The following is a 14,650-nucleotide window of genomic DNA, read 5'->3' on the forward strand; positions in this document are numbered from 1 at the left end:
TAGGTTATAAATATTAAAATTAGGTGTAGCTTATTGCACGCATCAAGTTTTTGGCGCCGTTGTCGGGAAACGACTTAGTTAATTACTAGTTTATTTACTTTAAATTAGTCGATCCTTTTTGCAGGTAAAACCTGCAAAGAGTTATTTTTTCTGTTTCATTTACTTTCCTGCTTTACAGAACATACGACATGAGCTTTATTGCTCACGACGTGAGAACTGGATTCTTTGTTTTATTTATTTTTAGTTTGTCCTTCTTAGTTCAGTTTTACATTTTTATTTTTTTTATTTTATTTCAGGAGTTCATGATCAGAGGCTCTAACACACCTTTGGTACCACCAGTTGAAGATCCAAAGTTAGCTCTTCACAAAAAGAAGGATAAGAACATGAAAGAAGATCAAACATCAACGAAAAAACCTTTACAAGAAATCAAGTCAGTGTTTTCAAAGAAGTCGGGGATGAAAACATAGGAGTCAAGTTCATCTTCAAAGAAAAAGAGCAAGGTTGAAAACTTAGATCAAATACCTGTCCAAACTGAATCCGATTACGATACCGAGCCTGAATTTGAATTACATACAAGTGAACCGGGGAACGAGCCAAGGAACGAGATGGCGAACATTGAAGAAATGTCCATGAGAGCTTATAGAAAGAGAATTCGAGATGATGTTGGTATAGGTTTAGTACAATTTGCCATTCCTGCCATTGCCACATTCGAGTTGAAAGGACATACCCTTTCTGCACTGAAGGATATCCCATTCTATGGAAAAGATCATGAGGATGTGTTTAAGCACTTAGATGAATTCAACGACATTGCAGATTACTTTAATGTCGTGAATGTGAATAGAGAAATCGTCTTGCTAAGGATGCTTCCCGTTACTTTTAAGGGAGCTGCGAAGGATTGGGTAAAAGCACTACCACCTGGTACAATCACTACTTGGGTTCAAATGCATGAGCAGTTTTAGACCAATTTTGCCCACCATCCAAGATAGCTAAACTCAAGAAGGCAATAGCCAATTTTGAGCAAAACACGGGGGAGTCACTTTACGAAGCATGGGAGCATTACAAAGGTTTGTTAAGGAATTGTCCTCAACATGACCTTAACATTCAACAAGAAGTGTCCATATTTTATGATGGGGTCAATGTAATGACAAGGCAACTCCTTGATTCTCAAGGACCACTTACAAAGAAAAATCTGGGCGAAGTTAAGGAATTAGTTGAAGAATTTGCAAAGCATTCTCATGAATACCACAATCCAAGGAATGAAGGCGTAAAAGGAGTTGGGAGTGCACATTCTGAAAAAATGGTTGCTATGATGGCAATGCTAAATACTATGGACCAAAAATTAACCCAAATGGACCAATCAATTCATGCAATTAGAGTTGGTTGTGAACGATTTAATGGTCCATACTTGACTAAAGATTGCCTTTTGGATGAGTATGTGAACAAGAAGGCTTAAGTTTGCTACTCGAGTGGGGACAAGTTTGATGAAGATTAGAGAAAACCAAAGAAAGAGTGGCTGCCATACGATGAATACAATAAGCAAAAGGAATAGAAATATAAGCAAACAGGCCGAGGCTTCTACTAAAAAGAGCAACCGCCAGCCGAAAAGAAAGTAGACTTGGAAAACATCTTGACCCGATTTATGGAGGTTTCAGAGAAAAGGCAAGATGATACCGATGAAGTGCTAAAGGAACACATGAAAATGATGAAAGATCAGCAAACTATGATGATTGACCAGCAAGCTTCATTAATAAATCATCAAGCATCGATCCATAATCTCGAAGTCCAAATTGGTCAACTAACTACTTTGGTGAGTAACAAATTATCTTCACAATTTCCTGAGATAAAGACTCAATCCCATGTTATGGATATTGATACTGAAGAAGAAGAAATCTTTGAGTTTTTGGAAGCATTAGAAGTGGAGCCTAATCAGTCTGATCCAAAGCCGAAGAAGCCAAAACTAGAAAATCAAAATGTTGCTGAATTACCAGACTCGCATCGTGAGCCCGCTATGCTCACGACGTGGGCTCAGTCTGAACAGAAAAATTTGAATTTCATTCCGGTTTACCGACCGCCTTTACCGTTTCCTTCCCAAGCTGCTCTTAGTCCACTGGAAAGAGAACATTTGGAGTTTATTAAGCATAGTTAGGGATATCCCGATTAATACTCCTTTTATCGAGTCATTATCCAAAATTCCTGAATATGTAAAGTTTTTGCAAGACTTGATAGACAATCGTCAGCAACTAAATAAAAATTCTAAGGTGATTCTAAGTGAGAAAAGCTCAAAATCTATATTGGTATAAATACCTAAGAAGATGGGGGATCTTGGACGCCTCACTCTTCCATGTGAGTTTGGGAATAAGATGAAGATTTATGCTTTAGTTGATTCTGGGGCTAGCATAAATTTGATGCCTTTTCATTTTATTAGAAGTTGAATATTCAGAAGTTGAAGGATACAAAGATGACTATTCACATGGCAAACCGTTCAGTGACACAACCGTTGGGGCATTGTGGAAGATATTCTCGTAAAAATTGGGAAATTCGTTTTTCCGATAGATTTTGTGGTTTTAGATATGACAGAAGATCCGATGTTCTGATTATTCTTGGTCGCCCGTTACTAAATATTGTTGGGGCTTTGGTTGATATATGTGAATCCAAGCTCACTTTGAGAGTTGGAGATGATAAGGAAATTTTTGGAATGAAAGATGGTTTCCAAGGAAGTGATGTTCAAGAAGAGGTTTTCAAAATTAATGAAGAGAATGAGCTTGAAGAATTGGAGAAGTTTATGGAAGAAGAAATCAAAACAATTCAACAACTCAAATGCACTAAACCAAGAGCATCAGTTCTGTTTTTCGTGGAAGTCATTGCCTACACAAAACCAACAACTTTGATGAGTGTGGAAAATGATGAGTTGCCAAGCGATGCAGACGAGGTTACTTCCAAGGAGACGGTTCCAGTGGTGAAAAAAGAGAAGGTTCCTATTGAGCTAAAGAAGAATAAAGAAAAAGTGGAAACAAAAGGGACAAAAGGGAAGCTTGATATAGACGAGACGAAGGCTAAAAAGGAAAATTCGAAAAAGGCGTACAATAGATGTGTTCAAGCATACAAGCGACGATGGAAGGAGCAGAAAATCCAGCTAGTGATGGACTCATCTGAAGATTCAACGTAGGAAGCACGGAGTCCGACTCACGACTTCATAAAAAAAGATGTGCTTCTCGGGAGGAAACCCGAGTTTGGTTTGGATTTTCTTTTCTTTTTAGTTTTTGAATTTTTATTTTTCTAGGAAAATCAATCATATCATCTACAACATTTTATGCAACACTTAGTGTCGGTCCCAAAGATTAAGTGGTAATAATTATGAAATATAGTTAGTGAAATTTGGGATAATTAAGAAATTATATGCTCAGACAGAACTCACGACGTGAGCCTTGATGATTCACGACGTGAGTTAAGGAAAACTTACATAAATCTGTTAGTTAGCCCAATACATGCTCTAGCCCATTAAGTATCAATTAGAATTGACCAATTTGTCAGCCCAATTGATCATTAATGGAAATTTTTAGCCCAAAAACGGACTTACGACGTGAGTGCATGCAAATTCACGATGTGACTAGTGAATAACACTGGACCACATATTAAAGACAGAATCCAATTTACCTAATTCATTTCTTTATCTCCCACGAAGTGAACGTGTTCCCTCTAGCCCCCCCCCCCCCCCCCCCCGCCCCTCTTCGCGATTGCGGCCGACATTCCTCATATTCTTGTTGTGCTTACGTTATTCATCATTCTAGGTAAATTAATCTTCTTCACATTGTTTATTGTTGACTTATTTGCTAGATTTAGGGGTTAGATTTTGCATTTCACTTGAATCTTAAAAATCGTTACCCTATATATGTGAAGTTTTTGTTGCACGTGCTTGTAATGAGTTTGAAATTGCCCTATGAGTGAACCCCATTGACATTGTTGTCCTGATTTGAGTTCTGATATGCCCGATTTTGTCTTCTGCTTACGAACTCACGACGTGAATCCTAAACATTTACAGTTTTAGATTTTGTTTAACACTAATCTTTTGGGATGTTTTTGTTGGTTTGTTTTATTTATTTTTTGTAGCAATGGTTCCCAGAAGAGAGGTTCCAACCAGGGTTTCTAGTTTACACCCATTATACACCTTTCCAACGAATGTGTCATGTGATGTTTATACGCGTTGGAATAACTGGCTAGGGTGTTTGTACAACAGGAAATTTGCTATTGCCCATACCATTCATTAGGCAAGATTGAGGGAGGTTGTACTTCTTGATTGGATGTCTCAATATCTCACAAAGTTGTTTTTTGAGGAATGTATTTTTGTTCACATGCAAGGGGTGGTATAATTTGTTTGCTATCTAGGAGAGGGTATACAAGGAGCTATGCGTGGAATTCTTTTCAACTGTGGCATTCCATGAGAATGTCCAAGATCCTACTTTCCCGCAAGCTTTAGTTTTTTGTATCGGAGGTGAATACCAAGAATGTAGTTTGGTCAAGTTCTCATGGAGGATGGCTTTGTACAAGGCTCACGAGACCATGAATAATGAGTTTGTATTGTTTCTGAGGGAGGCCATACGTGGATATGAGAATGGGGTATCGGGGCCCGAGTTCTGGAGCAATATTCCTTCTGGTGTGTTCAACTCCGTTGTATCTCCAGAAAGCAGCATTAAATCACCAGTTCACCGCCTTATCCATCGCCTTATCACATTTTTCTATTCACTACAAACGCCATGGTGATAAGGTTACCAAAATAAACTTGTTCTTTTTATGGTGCACTCTACAGCCAGGCGTGTGCTGTAACATTCTATATTTCTTGGCCCGCTATTTGGCGGAGTATGCAGCGAGTTCCCGTCCTGGAAGCCCTATTTGTGGAGGGAACTTTATTACATGTTTGGCCTGGTCTTATGGTCTCATCGTTCCCGACATCAATCGTTCTTTGACTTGCATGGAGGGAAACGAATTCTCTATGGGATTCTTGGAAACATTGAGGGTTGTTCGGAATTTTGGGTCTCATTGGGGCCTTGTTCATACTGATGATGAGGGTGATGATGGAGGGAAGCCTGGTGCATAGCGTAAGCAACAACCACAACCAAGGCCTCGTAGGAGGAACGTGAGAGGACGAGGAGAAAGAGGGCAACTGGTGCATCCACCCGCACCCATGGTAGGACCACATTTTGGGGATGATATGGTTGGGTATTTCGATAAGCTCTCTTTAAGTGTCAATTGGATTGGAGGGACTGTGGAAAATATGGTACAACATTTACATGTGGATCAACCTCCTCACTTGGGGTATCATTTCTCAATTTTCCATAGGTGGAGTGAGTATCGAGGCCAAAGGGGAGATAGAGCCGGTACAAGCGGAGCACAAGATGAAGTAGATGACGATTGAGTTCTTATTTAGTTTTTATTTTTAGTTTAGTTTGCATTTGTTTGGTTTTTAAACTTGTTATGGTTTGTAAAACTTATTAAACTATTATGTTACTTTTAGTCGTCCTTTGGTGGCTTTATTTTCAGATTTGCTATGGAGTCTTGGAAAAGAAGGTCAAGTCGAGAGCGTATGTGTCTAGCCAAGGGTTGTCTAGAGTCTAGAGTCGCGAATTGAGTCCCATAATTGAAAATAAGTGTGGGGTGAGTCGAGAGAGAGGATAAAGTTAGAGAAACGTCATAGAAATTCTGCATTTGGAAGTGCCTTTATTCATTAAGATATTGGGGGTGGAATGTTAAACTTATTAAGAAGAATGGGCGATTTTAATTTTCAATTGCCTAGTTCTCACGTCGTGAGGCTATATTTCTCACCTCGTGAGTTGGGTTACGAGGCAATATAAAAATACGCAGTTCAGCGCTTTCACATCGTGGGACATGTGACTCACGTTGTGAGTTTTCTGTGTTCACCAAATTGAAGCTTTTCTTGTTCGGATTCACCACATTGATTACCACCATATTACTTGGAGTTCTTATGACAACTATTATGACTCGTTTCCTCTACTATAAATGTGGTGTATGTTTTCCCACATTATTCTACACGTTTTGGAGATTTGCATCCACCTTTCTTGAAGATTTAAGTTTCGATTTGTTACTTATTGGTTTATTTTCATATTTCGCGGGTTCAAGTCCGAGTTCTTATTTATAAGAGGTTCATATTCGAGATGCACATTTTATCCGCACTTATGGAGCTCCATCACGCCACTATCCCAGGGGATTTTGTTCCTTTTTCTCGCTTTTAATGCTTTTATTTATTTTATGCATACAATGAGGGCATTGTATGTAATAAGTGTGGGGTAGGGGGTCGAAAAAGTAAATATTGCTAGAAATTAAAGGAAATTTAAAAATTGTTAGAAATAGATTTGAAATAATAATCTAATAAAACATTCTAGTAAAAATGATAACTAAACTTAAGTTGCTAGCGTTGTGTGGGATGATCCGATGAGAGCTCAAATGTTTAGTTTGGCCAATATACATTATAGTGCATCTGTAGCCTCCCTTATTCTAGTGAAACCATGAGAAAAAAACAAAACCTCGCTTAATTTGAGGAATGCAATATGTTTAGCATCGTGTACAAAAAATCTTTCCAGTAAGGCCTTTATCTTAACCAATAAGGGTTGAAGTTAAGCACCACTGCTTAAGCATGTAGGTGTTTGAGTGAAAAAAAAAAAAGTGAGTACATGTAAAAAAAAGAGAGAAATTACCAAAAAGTGAAAATTTTGAAGAACTTTTGGAGCTATAAAAGTATGAAGATTAAAAGACCCAAATTCTGAAAAATCACAAGTTAAAGATACCAAAAATCACACAAGAAGGTGGTGAATTCGAAGAAATCAAATATTAAAGAAGAATTCAAGAGCTCCATTGTGGTATCTAAAAGTTGTAATTCTCTAGATTATGTATGCTTGGGTAGCTTTGCAAAAATACCTTGAGGCTAAAGAGGTTTTTCGAGGATCGATTCGGAGGGATGCATAAAATGAACATTGTTCAAAAGAAGTGGGCGACTGTTTATGAGGAGTATGAGTATTTAGAATATGGGGGGTTCTTTAGGAAAAATTTTAGACACAAATGCATGCGTTGAGGTCTTGGCATAATGGCTGAGCTGGAATTGGAATTTTTTATGTGATGCTAGTGATGAAGGTTTAAGTTTAAATTAAGTAAATTTGCTTGAGGGCAAGCAAAGCATAAGTGTGGGGTATTTTGATATTGCCATTTTTATACATATTTATAGGCAATATTTATTTACATTTATATTGATATTTTGGTTATCTGCATAGGATTATGGTACTTATAAGGTTAAATTGTTATTTACAACCAAAATGAAGCAATTTCGAAGAAAGGGACTAAAATGGACAAAGCATGGAACTATGACGCCTTGAAAGAAGAACGATAAAAAAATCAGCAATATACGTACTCACGACGTGATCATTTATAGATTCACGTTGTGAGTGGAGTAATCTAGAAGATATGCATCCGGGTGAAAGAATCCTTGTCGAACACGTTTATCCCATATTCACGTTGTGAGACTTATTGGTTCCCGACGTGAACTCGGCAAAATCAAAAAACTATAAATATTCTTGGCCATTACGATTTGAAGAATTTTTGGTTGGTTGGAAGGTTTTCAGAAGACGATTTTTAGAAGGAAAGAAGTTCTGGAAAGAGCATTTCAAAGCCAAAGGAGTAAAAATTCTTAATAAGTTTATTTGTTTAGTACTTATGAACATGTTTATTAATTTGATTTGTGTTTGTTTGATTGTTGTTATGAGTAGCTGAATCTAGCTACTCTTGTTTAGCTAGATGAAGCTTCTGACATATGGTTTAGCTTAATTATTAATGGATTTGATTAGTTGGTAAATTGTTTGTGTTTGATTTGTTATTACCTAGCATGTTAATATTCATTTCTTTAGTCGCTTGAATTCATGTTTTCTGTAGCATAGTGATTATTAGACTGCATGAACTTGTTAAACTAGTGATTTAGTGAGCATTAAATTGCTAGAGCTAGGATCGACCAAAATCTTAGAAAGTAATTGAAGTAAAAAAATTTAACTGTGCTAGAGAACAGAAATTATGACCATAATTGTTTTTGCCTAATCTTACATAGCAAATTCATAATCTAAAACTTATTATGTGTTTAACTGTGTGTGACCATATATAGTTTTACATGAATTAGTTAATATTGGTAAATTTAGACTTAAATTACTAATACAATAATAACCAACTTGACAATCCATAATTGTTAGCTAACCATAAAGAAGAAGTGGATTCGAACTAAACAAGAGTGTTTTTAGTAATTGATTGAAATTAAATTAAGTTCGTTTGATCTTGCAAAATTAGATAAAAACCCTTCTTTTGTTAGTAATTAGGTCAATTTAGTGGTAAATAGATTAATTAGTTAGCACCGTTCCCTATGATCGACACCTGACTTACTCGACTATTCTATAAATTTGACTAGGTACACTGCCTCAGTGCAATTTAGTTAGTAAGGAAGTTAGGTTATAAATATTAAAATTAGGTGTAGCTTATTGCACGCATCAGCTGCAAATGAGGCTAGCCTTTGGAGGTTAAGGTTTTTAAATATGGTGCTAAACCCTGAAAATTAGGGTTTCATTCTGGCATCCCTACTCGTTGAGTAGACTTTAAATTCCGCGTCCAAATTTCATTCCTACTCGACGAGTTTGGGGCCTCCAACTCGTCGAGTTCCTGTACAAAAATGAATAAATTGATTTAAAATACATACAAGGAACCGAGCGTTACAAAAGTACTAACAAAAATGCCCGCCACACCCCTTCAGGGTTACCTGACACAAACAACTAATATACCCCTAATGGATTACCCGCTTTGAAAGAATAAAATACCCTATTTCTTTAATTAGTTGAAATGACAATAATACCCCTAACGGTAACTTCTTTGATTGACTAAAATACCCCTACTTTATTAATTACCTGAAATAATATACACCTATTGGATTAACTACTTCAAATGACTAAACTACCCCTAAACTAACATTATTGCCCTAAGTATCTCAAATGACTAAACTGCAGCTACCTGTTTAAATATTTGTAATGACTAAAGTACCCCGTACACACTAATATAAATAACATCATACATAATGTAATTACATACACGAATCCAAATATTAAATGTTAATATTAGTATAATATACATGAACATAACAAACATAAATTCCCTTGTTCCCGACCACATTAATAACATTACTTAATCCACATAACATACACACAATTAAAACTCTAATTAATCCAACTCCATTGGCGATATAACACTACTACTTTCACCTTCAACCCTCTTAGCAAGTTTTAGTTTAAGAATTCTCTCATACTTTTTCCTCTTTCTTGGTTGACATGTGCTATACACACGCCCAACAACTTCATTAACCTTCCCTAGTTCCTTAGCTTCATTATCCCTCACCGCATCCTCATATTCGTTTACCCTCACAACTTCTTTAGCATGTGGCTCAAATGCATCACCCATAACAACATCTTCCCCACCCCCTTACATATTCACTCTCTCTTGTGTTTGCATAATATTTTGTTTATTTGTGAAATTAGTTTTAGGAAGCCTTGGCACTTGAGTGCAAGTTGTCTTGTTGTGTCCTTTCTATTTGAATATGCCACAAGAAACCTTTTTTCCCTGCCTTTGAAACCATGTGTTTTCTAGACCTTTTATAGGAATCCCTTATTCTTTTCATGGTTGTCTTGCCTGACATTCTTCTTTTCAATGGAGGTATATATTTTGTATAAGGCCACATGTTCATTCCATTCATGCCATTACTGGACTGTTTGTGGGTATTATGGAAGAAGGCTCGCAGTTACAATGCATCTACATATGGTCTATCAGGTGTGATGTTTAAATATGCTAATATAGCTACTGAATGAACGTAAACATTGCCATTTGGTTTCCATAACCAGTAACTGCATTCCTTTTGTGACACCAACAACGTATAACTCATCCATGTTCCTTATTTCAAACTTTATACCCCCACAAGACACGACCTGCCAATGCTACATAATGTAATGAAAATATTTAGAGTTAAGAGAGGTAAGGTATGTATGAATAAATAAGTGTGCAAACCTTTAGTTAGTTTGGAGAATATTCAATCATGTTCTGATATTTAGACAAAAAGAGCAACATTTTCATCCCTTGACCTGTTAGTTTCATAGTCACCATCCTTTTGCTTCACATATATACGAATTTCCTCTAACATGTTGATAATAGGTTTCTTCCTAGCATCCAAAATGACACTATTAAAACTCTCTGAAAATCCATTCTCCACAGACTCACAAGATGAATTGTGAGCTCTAAAAAAAGCTAAAGAGCAAGTCTTTGGATCTCTATCCATAAGATGCATATCGGCTTCAGGTCTCAACTTTTCAATATCTTTCATGACTATGTTAATGTGCTTCAGTTGTTGCTTGCTTTCTCTCCAAAACAAATTTTCAAACTTAGATCCACTAAAGCTTTTTTCTAATATATATATATATATATATATATATATATATATATATATATATATATATATATATATGCCTAACACACTGCCTATGTTCTATTACTGGGAATACTTCTTTGACTGCCTCAACCAAACCCTTCATATGTAATAGGAATAAGTGAAGTTATAAATGTAAATATTTATTATACTATGTTTAACATTTTGGAAACAAACCTATATTTATTATACTATGTTTGATATTTTCGAAACAAACATATATTTATTATATTATGTTTAATATTTTAAAAACAAACCTTGTGTTGATCAGAAATTAAAACCAAACCACTTCCTTTATTCCAACACTGTGAATCTTCTAAAAGATTTCAATGAACCATTTCCACTTTTCCACACATACAACTGCCCAAGAAATTGGCAATATTCTGTTGTTACTTTCCCTACCAACAGCACAAAGCAACTCACATTGGCAAAAACTTTTCAGGAAACAACCGTCTAAGTTAATGATCCTTCTACACCCTCCCCTCCAACCACCCTCTTTGACTGCATTAAAGAATATGTAAATCTTGTTGAAGTAATTCTTACCATCAGGCATTGTATCCACAAAATTTTTAACAGTGGATCCACAATTTGATCTTTTAATCTCCATATCGTATGACCAAATTCTAGCATAATTTTCTACAACCGTGACTTCAGCTAGACTCAATGCATACTTCTTGGCTCTCATACATTGACTTATACTCACAACAATGCCAAAAGTGGTTTTCACCTCCTCTCTAAGTAATCTAACACTCATCTTTCGATTGTTAAATAATTGTTGGGTAAAGTGGGTACTTATCCATTTATAAGTGAAAATTGATCCGAATTTGAAATTCATTTCACAATTATGGTTACTAATAAGAGACTTGATTAAGAAAGACTTATCATCACTCATCCATGAACCCTAAACTCTAAATGTACATTGTCCATCACAACATTTGGCTAACAACTGTCTACTATTATTTTTTCACAAAACAGAATTGATAATCGTTTGCAACAGCATAGTTACAGGGCATGTGTTTCAATTGTTTAGGTCTCAAACCTCATACCTAACACATGCTCCTACTCCTTCCAGTGTGGATTGTCATTGAAAATATTTGGCAAATCATGATAAACATCTTCATTGTCATCTATGGCTTCTTCCAAAGGCTTACCCAAACATGTATCCTCATCCATGTCGATATCAGGCCCGTTATTCTTTTTGAAAATATGAAGGTTGCTAAGGTCATCCTCATCGTCATCAACATCCACATCCTCATCCCCAGGGTCATCCTCATCTTCATCCTCATCCCCATCCAATGCCCATGTCTCAAATTCCTTAATTAATCCTGCACCATCAATCACTTATTCCCCTATGTTATCAAAACCTCTTCTTTGTGTTCATCCAGCCATTCCTGCATGTTACTATTGCCAAAATGGTCTACATACATATGGAGTATAACACCACATTGATAAGAAATTGCTATAAAATCGGCATAATGCATCTCATTGGAAATTAAGGTCAAACCTTTGGGAAAATCAATATCTGGTTGGTAGTAATAGAGCTCCTCACACTTTTCTCCAGTGAACCTTTCGGTAAACTCATAACACCCATTCTTATCCATGCCTGCAAAATTGATGTTTGAAAACCTCTGAGTAATCCCGCGGGTGTAGCGTATGGGGTATTTGGATAAGATTCCTTGGAAGTGCACATCGACTTGGATGAATATGGGATCCATGTTTGCGGTTTGAGGAGACAAAAGCAAGTAAGGGTTTATCGAAAGAGATGGAAGTGGTGAATAGTCGATAGGAAAATGTCTCGTTTAAAATGAGTAAAGCTATTTAATGAATAGTGAGTGAACAAATTAATATGTGACATTATTTAATGACATGACAATGGACAATATACACTGTCAGCAGACTATGGGATTTCAGTAAACCAGGTGGCATAAATATGACCGGCTGACCACTTCATAAATGAAATAATGACATAATCGACCCGAAAAAATAAATCTCGTTCCCTCATAATGCGACTTAAAAGGTTAAGTGACTAAAAGGGTAAACCCTATAAAGTTCATAGGGCGTATGTTTCATTTCCCAAATTTAATTGATTATACTTTACAAAACTGAAATCTAATTAATACACCCATAATAACAAATTTTTTTAAATTATTCATTTAATATTTTCTATTAACTACATAACAATTTCATCTCTTAGTATTTTTCTTGTCCTCTATGTAGGGTTGTAAACCCTAAAGACTAAACTAACCGAACAAGCAAGAACAGAGGCTCTTTTGTTTAACTTTAAACAATAAACGAATGAATATGAATAATTAAACGAGAAAAAAAATTATATTCGTGTTCGTTTGTTAAGAAATTTAGTTTGTTTGTTTTTCTTTAACTGATAAACGAACATAAATTAACATAAACGAACACAAACACAAACAAACTTAAACGAACACAAACACAAACGACCATAAAGGAACATTAAAAGAACATAAACGAACAAATACAAATAATCATAAATAAACGTAAACAAACCTATAAATGTGATGTACAAACACATAATAAAATAAATGAACGAATGTAAAGGAAATTAAACGAACGAACGTAAACGAACATAAACAAACGTTCACAAACATAAATGAATGAATGAGAGCATTGTTCGTGTCCGTTCTTTTAACTAAATGAACAATATATCTTGTTCATGTTCGTTCGTTTATTAAATAAACAAACACAGATGAACTTCTAGCCAAACTATTCACGAACAGTTGGTTTACCATGCTAAGTATATGTCTTTTGAAGTTAAAAGAATTATTATACTATATAACTTCTAAACCTGACTTACATTTTTTTGGTTGAAATAAGTTTTTTACAATAATACCATAACATTACAAAATTTGACCAACATTAATTCTCTCATACATTGGATCAGTAACCGGAAATTATCAAAAATAAAGAAAACCTACAAAAAAAAGTTAGTAACCGAAATAATTTGCCTTCATGCGTTGTGCGTAATTTAAACCGATCTGTTTTGTAAGTTCGAATTTTGAAAATTATATTAATAAAAGTTAGATTCCGTTGAATTTGTTGTTAGATAAATATAAATAATCGATATCTGTAATTTATAACGACTGAACTCATACATAGGAAACGTATATAAAAATAAACACTAAAACCTACAAAAAAAATTTACGTCAAAACATAAAGAAACTTGAATATTACCGACACATATATAAAAATATGTAAGACTATTATTTTTTTAATTAAAAATTCAAAGTTCAAATAATCAGAATTGTATTATATGTGATCCAATTCATACATAGCAAGTATACATAAAAATAAGAACGAAAACGTTAAAAAAATACTTTGAAAAGTAGACAATCTCGAATTTATATCGACGTGAACATAAAAAAAGAAGTAATATTCAAAAAAAATTAACGAACGAAAGTTGTAAATTGACGTCGAAACATTAACTACTTTGAATTTATATCAATACATACATACACCATACACCGAGAAATAAGCACAAAAGTTTACAAAATAAAAAAATATGAAAGTGATATTTTACAAATTCAAAATTTTGGTAAAATGACATTGTAAAAAGTAAAAATGTAGAAATATCATTTTACAAATTACTTTAAAAAATATAGACATGAAAAACATTTATTAGAAGGTTTAGATAGTATAACTGTTTTTTTTTTCAACTGAACAATCCAAATCCAATAAGGTATATATATATATATATATATATATATATATATATATATATATATATATATATATATATATATATATATATATATATATATATATATATATATATATATATATATATATATATATATATATATATAGGTGGGTTCAATTGAGAAAATAAAAAATATTGAGAATGGGGAGTCATTTTCAACCAATCATTTAATCTAATCATAAAAAGATACGGTGACAAACTTGTAAATATGTTAATAACCTTCAATCTCAAATACGTATCGATAACAGTTCATTCATCATCAAAATTTCCCTCCAACCTTCAATAATCATCCAGATTTCTTCAACTAAACCGGAATTTCTTCGTTGTTCGTCTCCTATTGTCCTAAACAAAGTTGCATGAGAATGCTAAAATAATTAAACCGACTCTCTAATGCAGCCACCTACTGCCCGAGTGAGCTT

General features: G+C 34.7%; 1 protein-coding gene and 1 non-coding gene across 2 annotated transcripts; both read right to left on the bottom strand.

Moving 5' to 3' along the window:
* Window positions 1-988: 988 nt before the first annotated feature.
* LOC145033125 (small nucleolar RNA R71) lies at window positions 989-1,095 on the bottom strand. The gene has a single exon (XR_013677364.1). It is a non-coding gene; the product is annotated as a small nucleolar RNA R71 (small nucleolar RNA).
* Window positions 1,096-10,129: 9,034 nt separating this feature from the next.
* LOC145029771 (uncharacterized) lies at window positions 10,130-11,258 on the bottom strand. The gene is made up of 4 exons (XM_078978237.1): window positions 10,898-11,258; window positions 10,762-10,820; window positions 10,546-10,604; window positions 10,130-10,439 (listed from the first exon to the last, which is right to left on the bottom strand). The coding sequence occupies exons 1-4, from the start codon at window positions 11,256-11,258 to the stop codon at window positions 10,130-10,132; spliced, it is 789 nt and encodes a 262-aa protein (XP_078834363.1).
* Window positions 11,259-14,650: the final 3,392 nt, after the last annotated feature.

This window comes from Lactuca saligna, chromosome 2, assembly GCF_052625555.1.
Source record: "Lactuca saligna cultivar CGN05327 chromosome 2, ASM5262555v1, whole genome shotgun sequence".
Taxonomy (NCBI): Eukaryota; Viridiplantae; Streptophyta; class Magnoliopsida; order Asterales; family Asteraceae; genus Lactuca; species Lactuca saligna.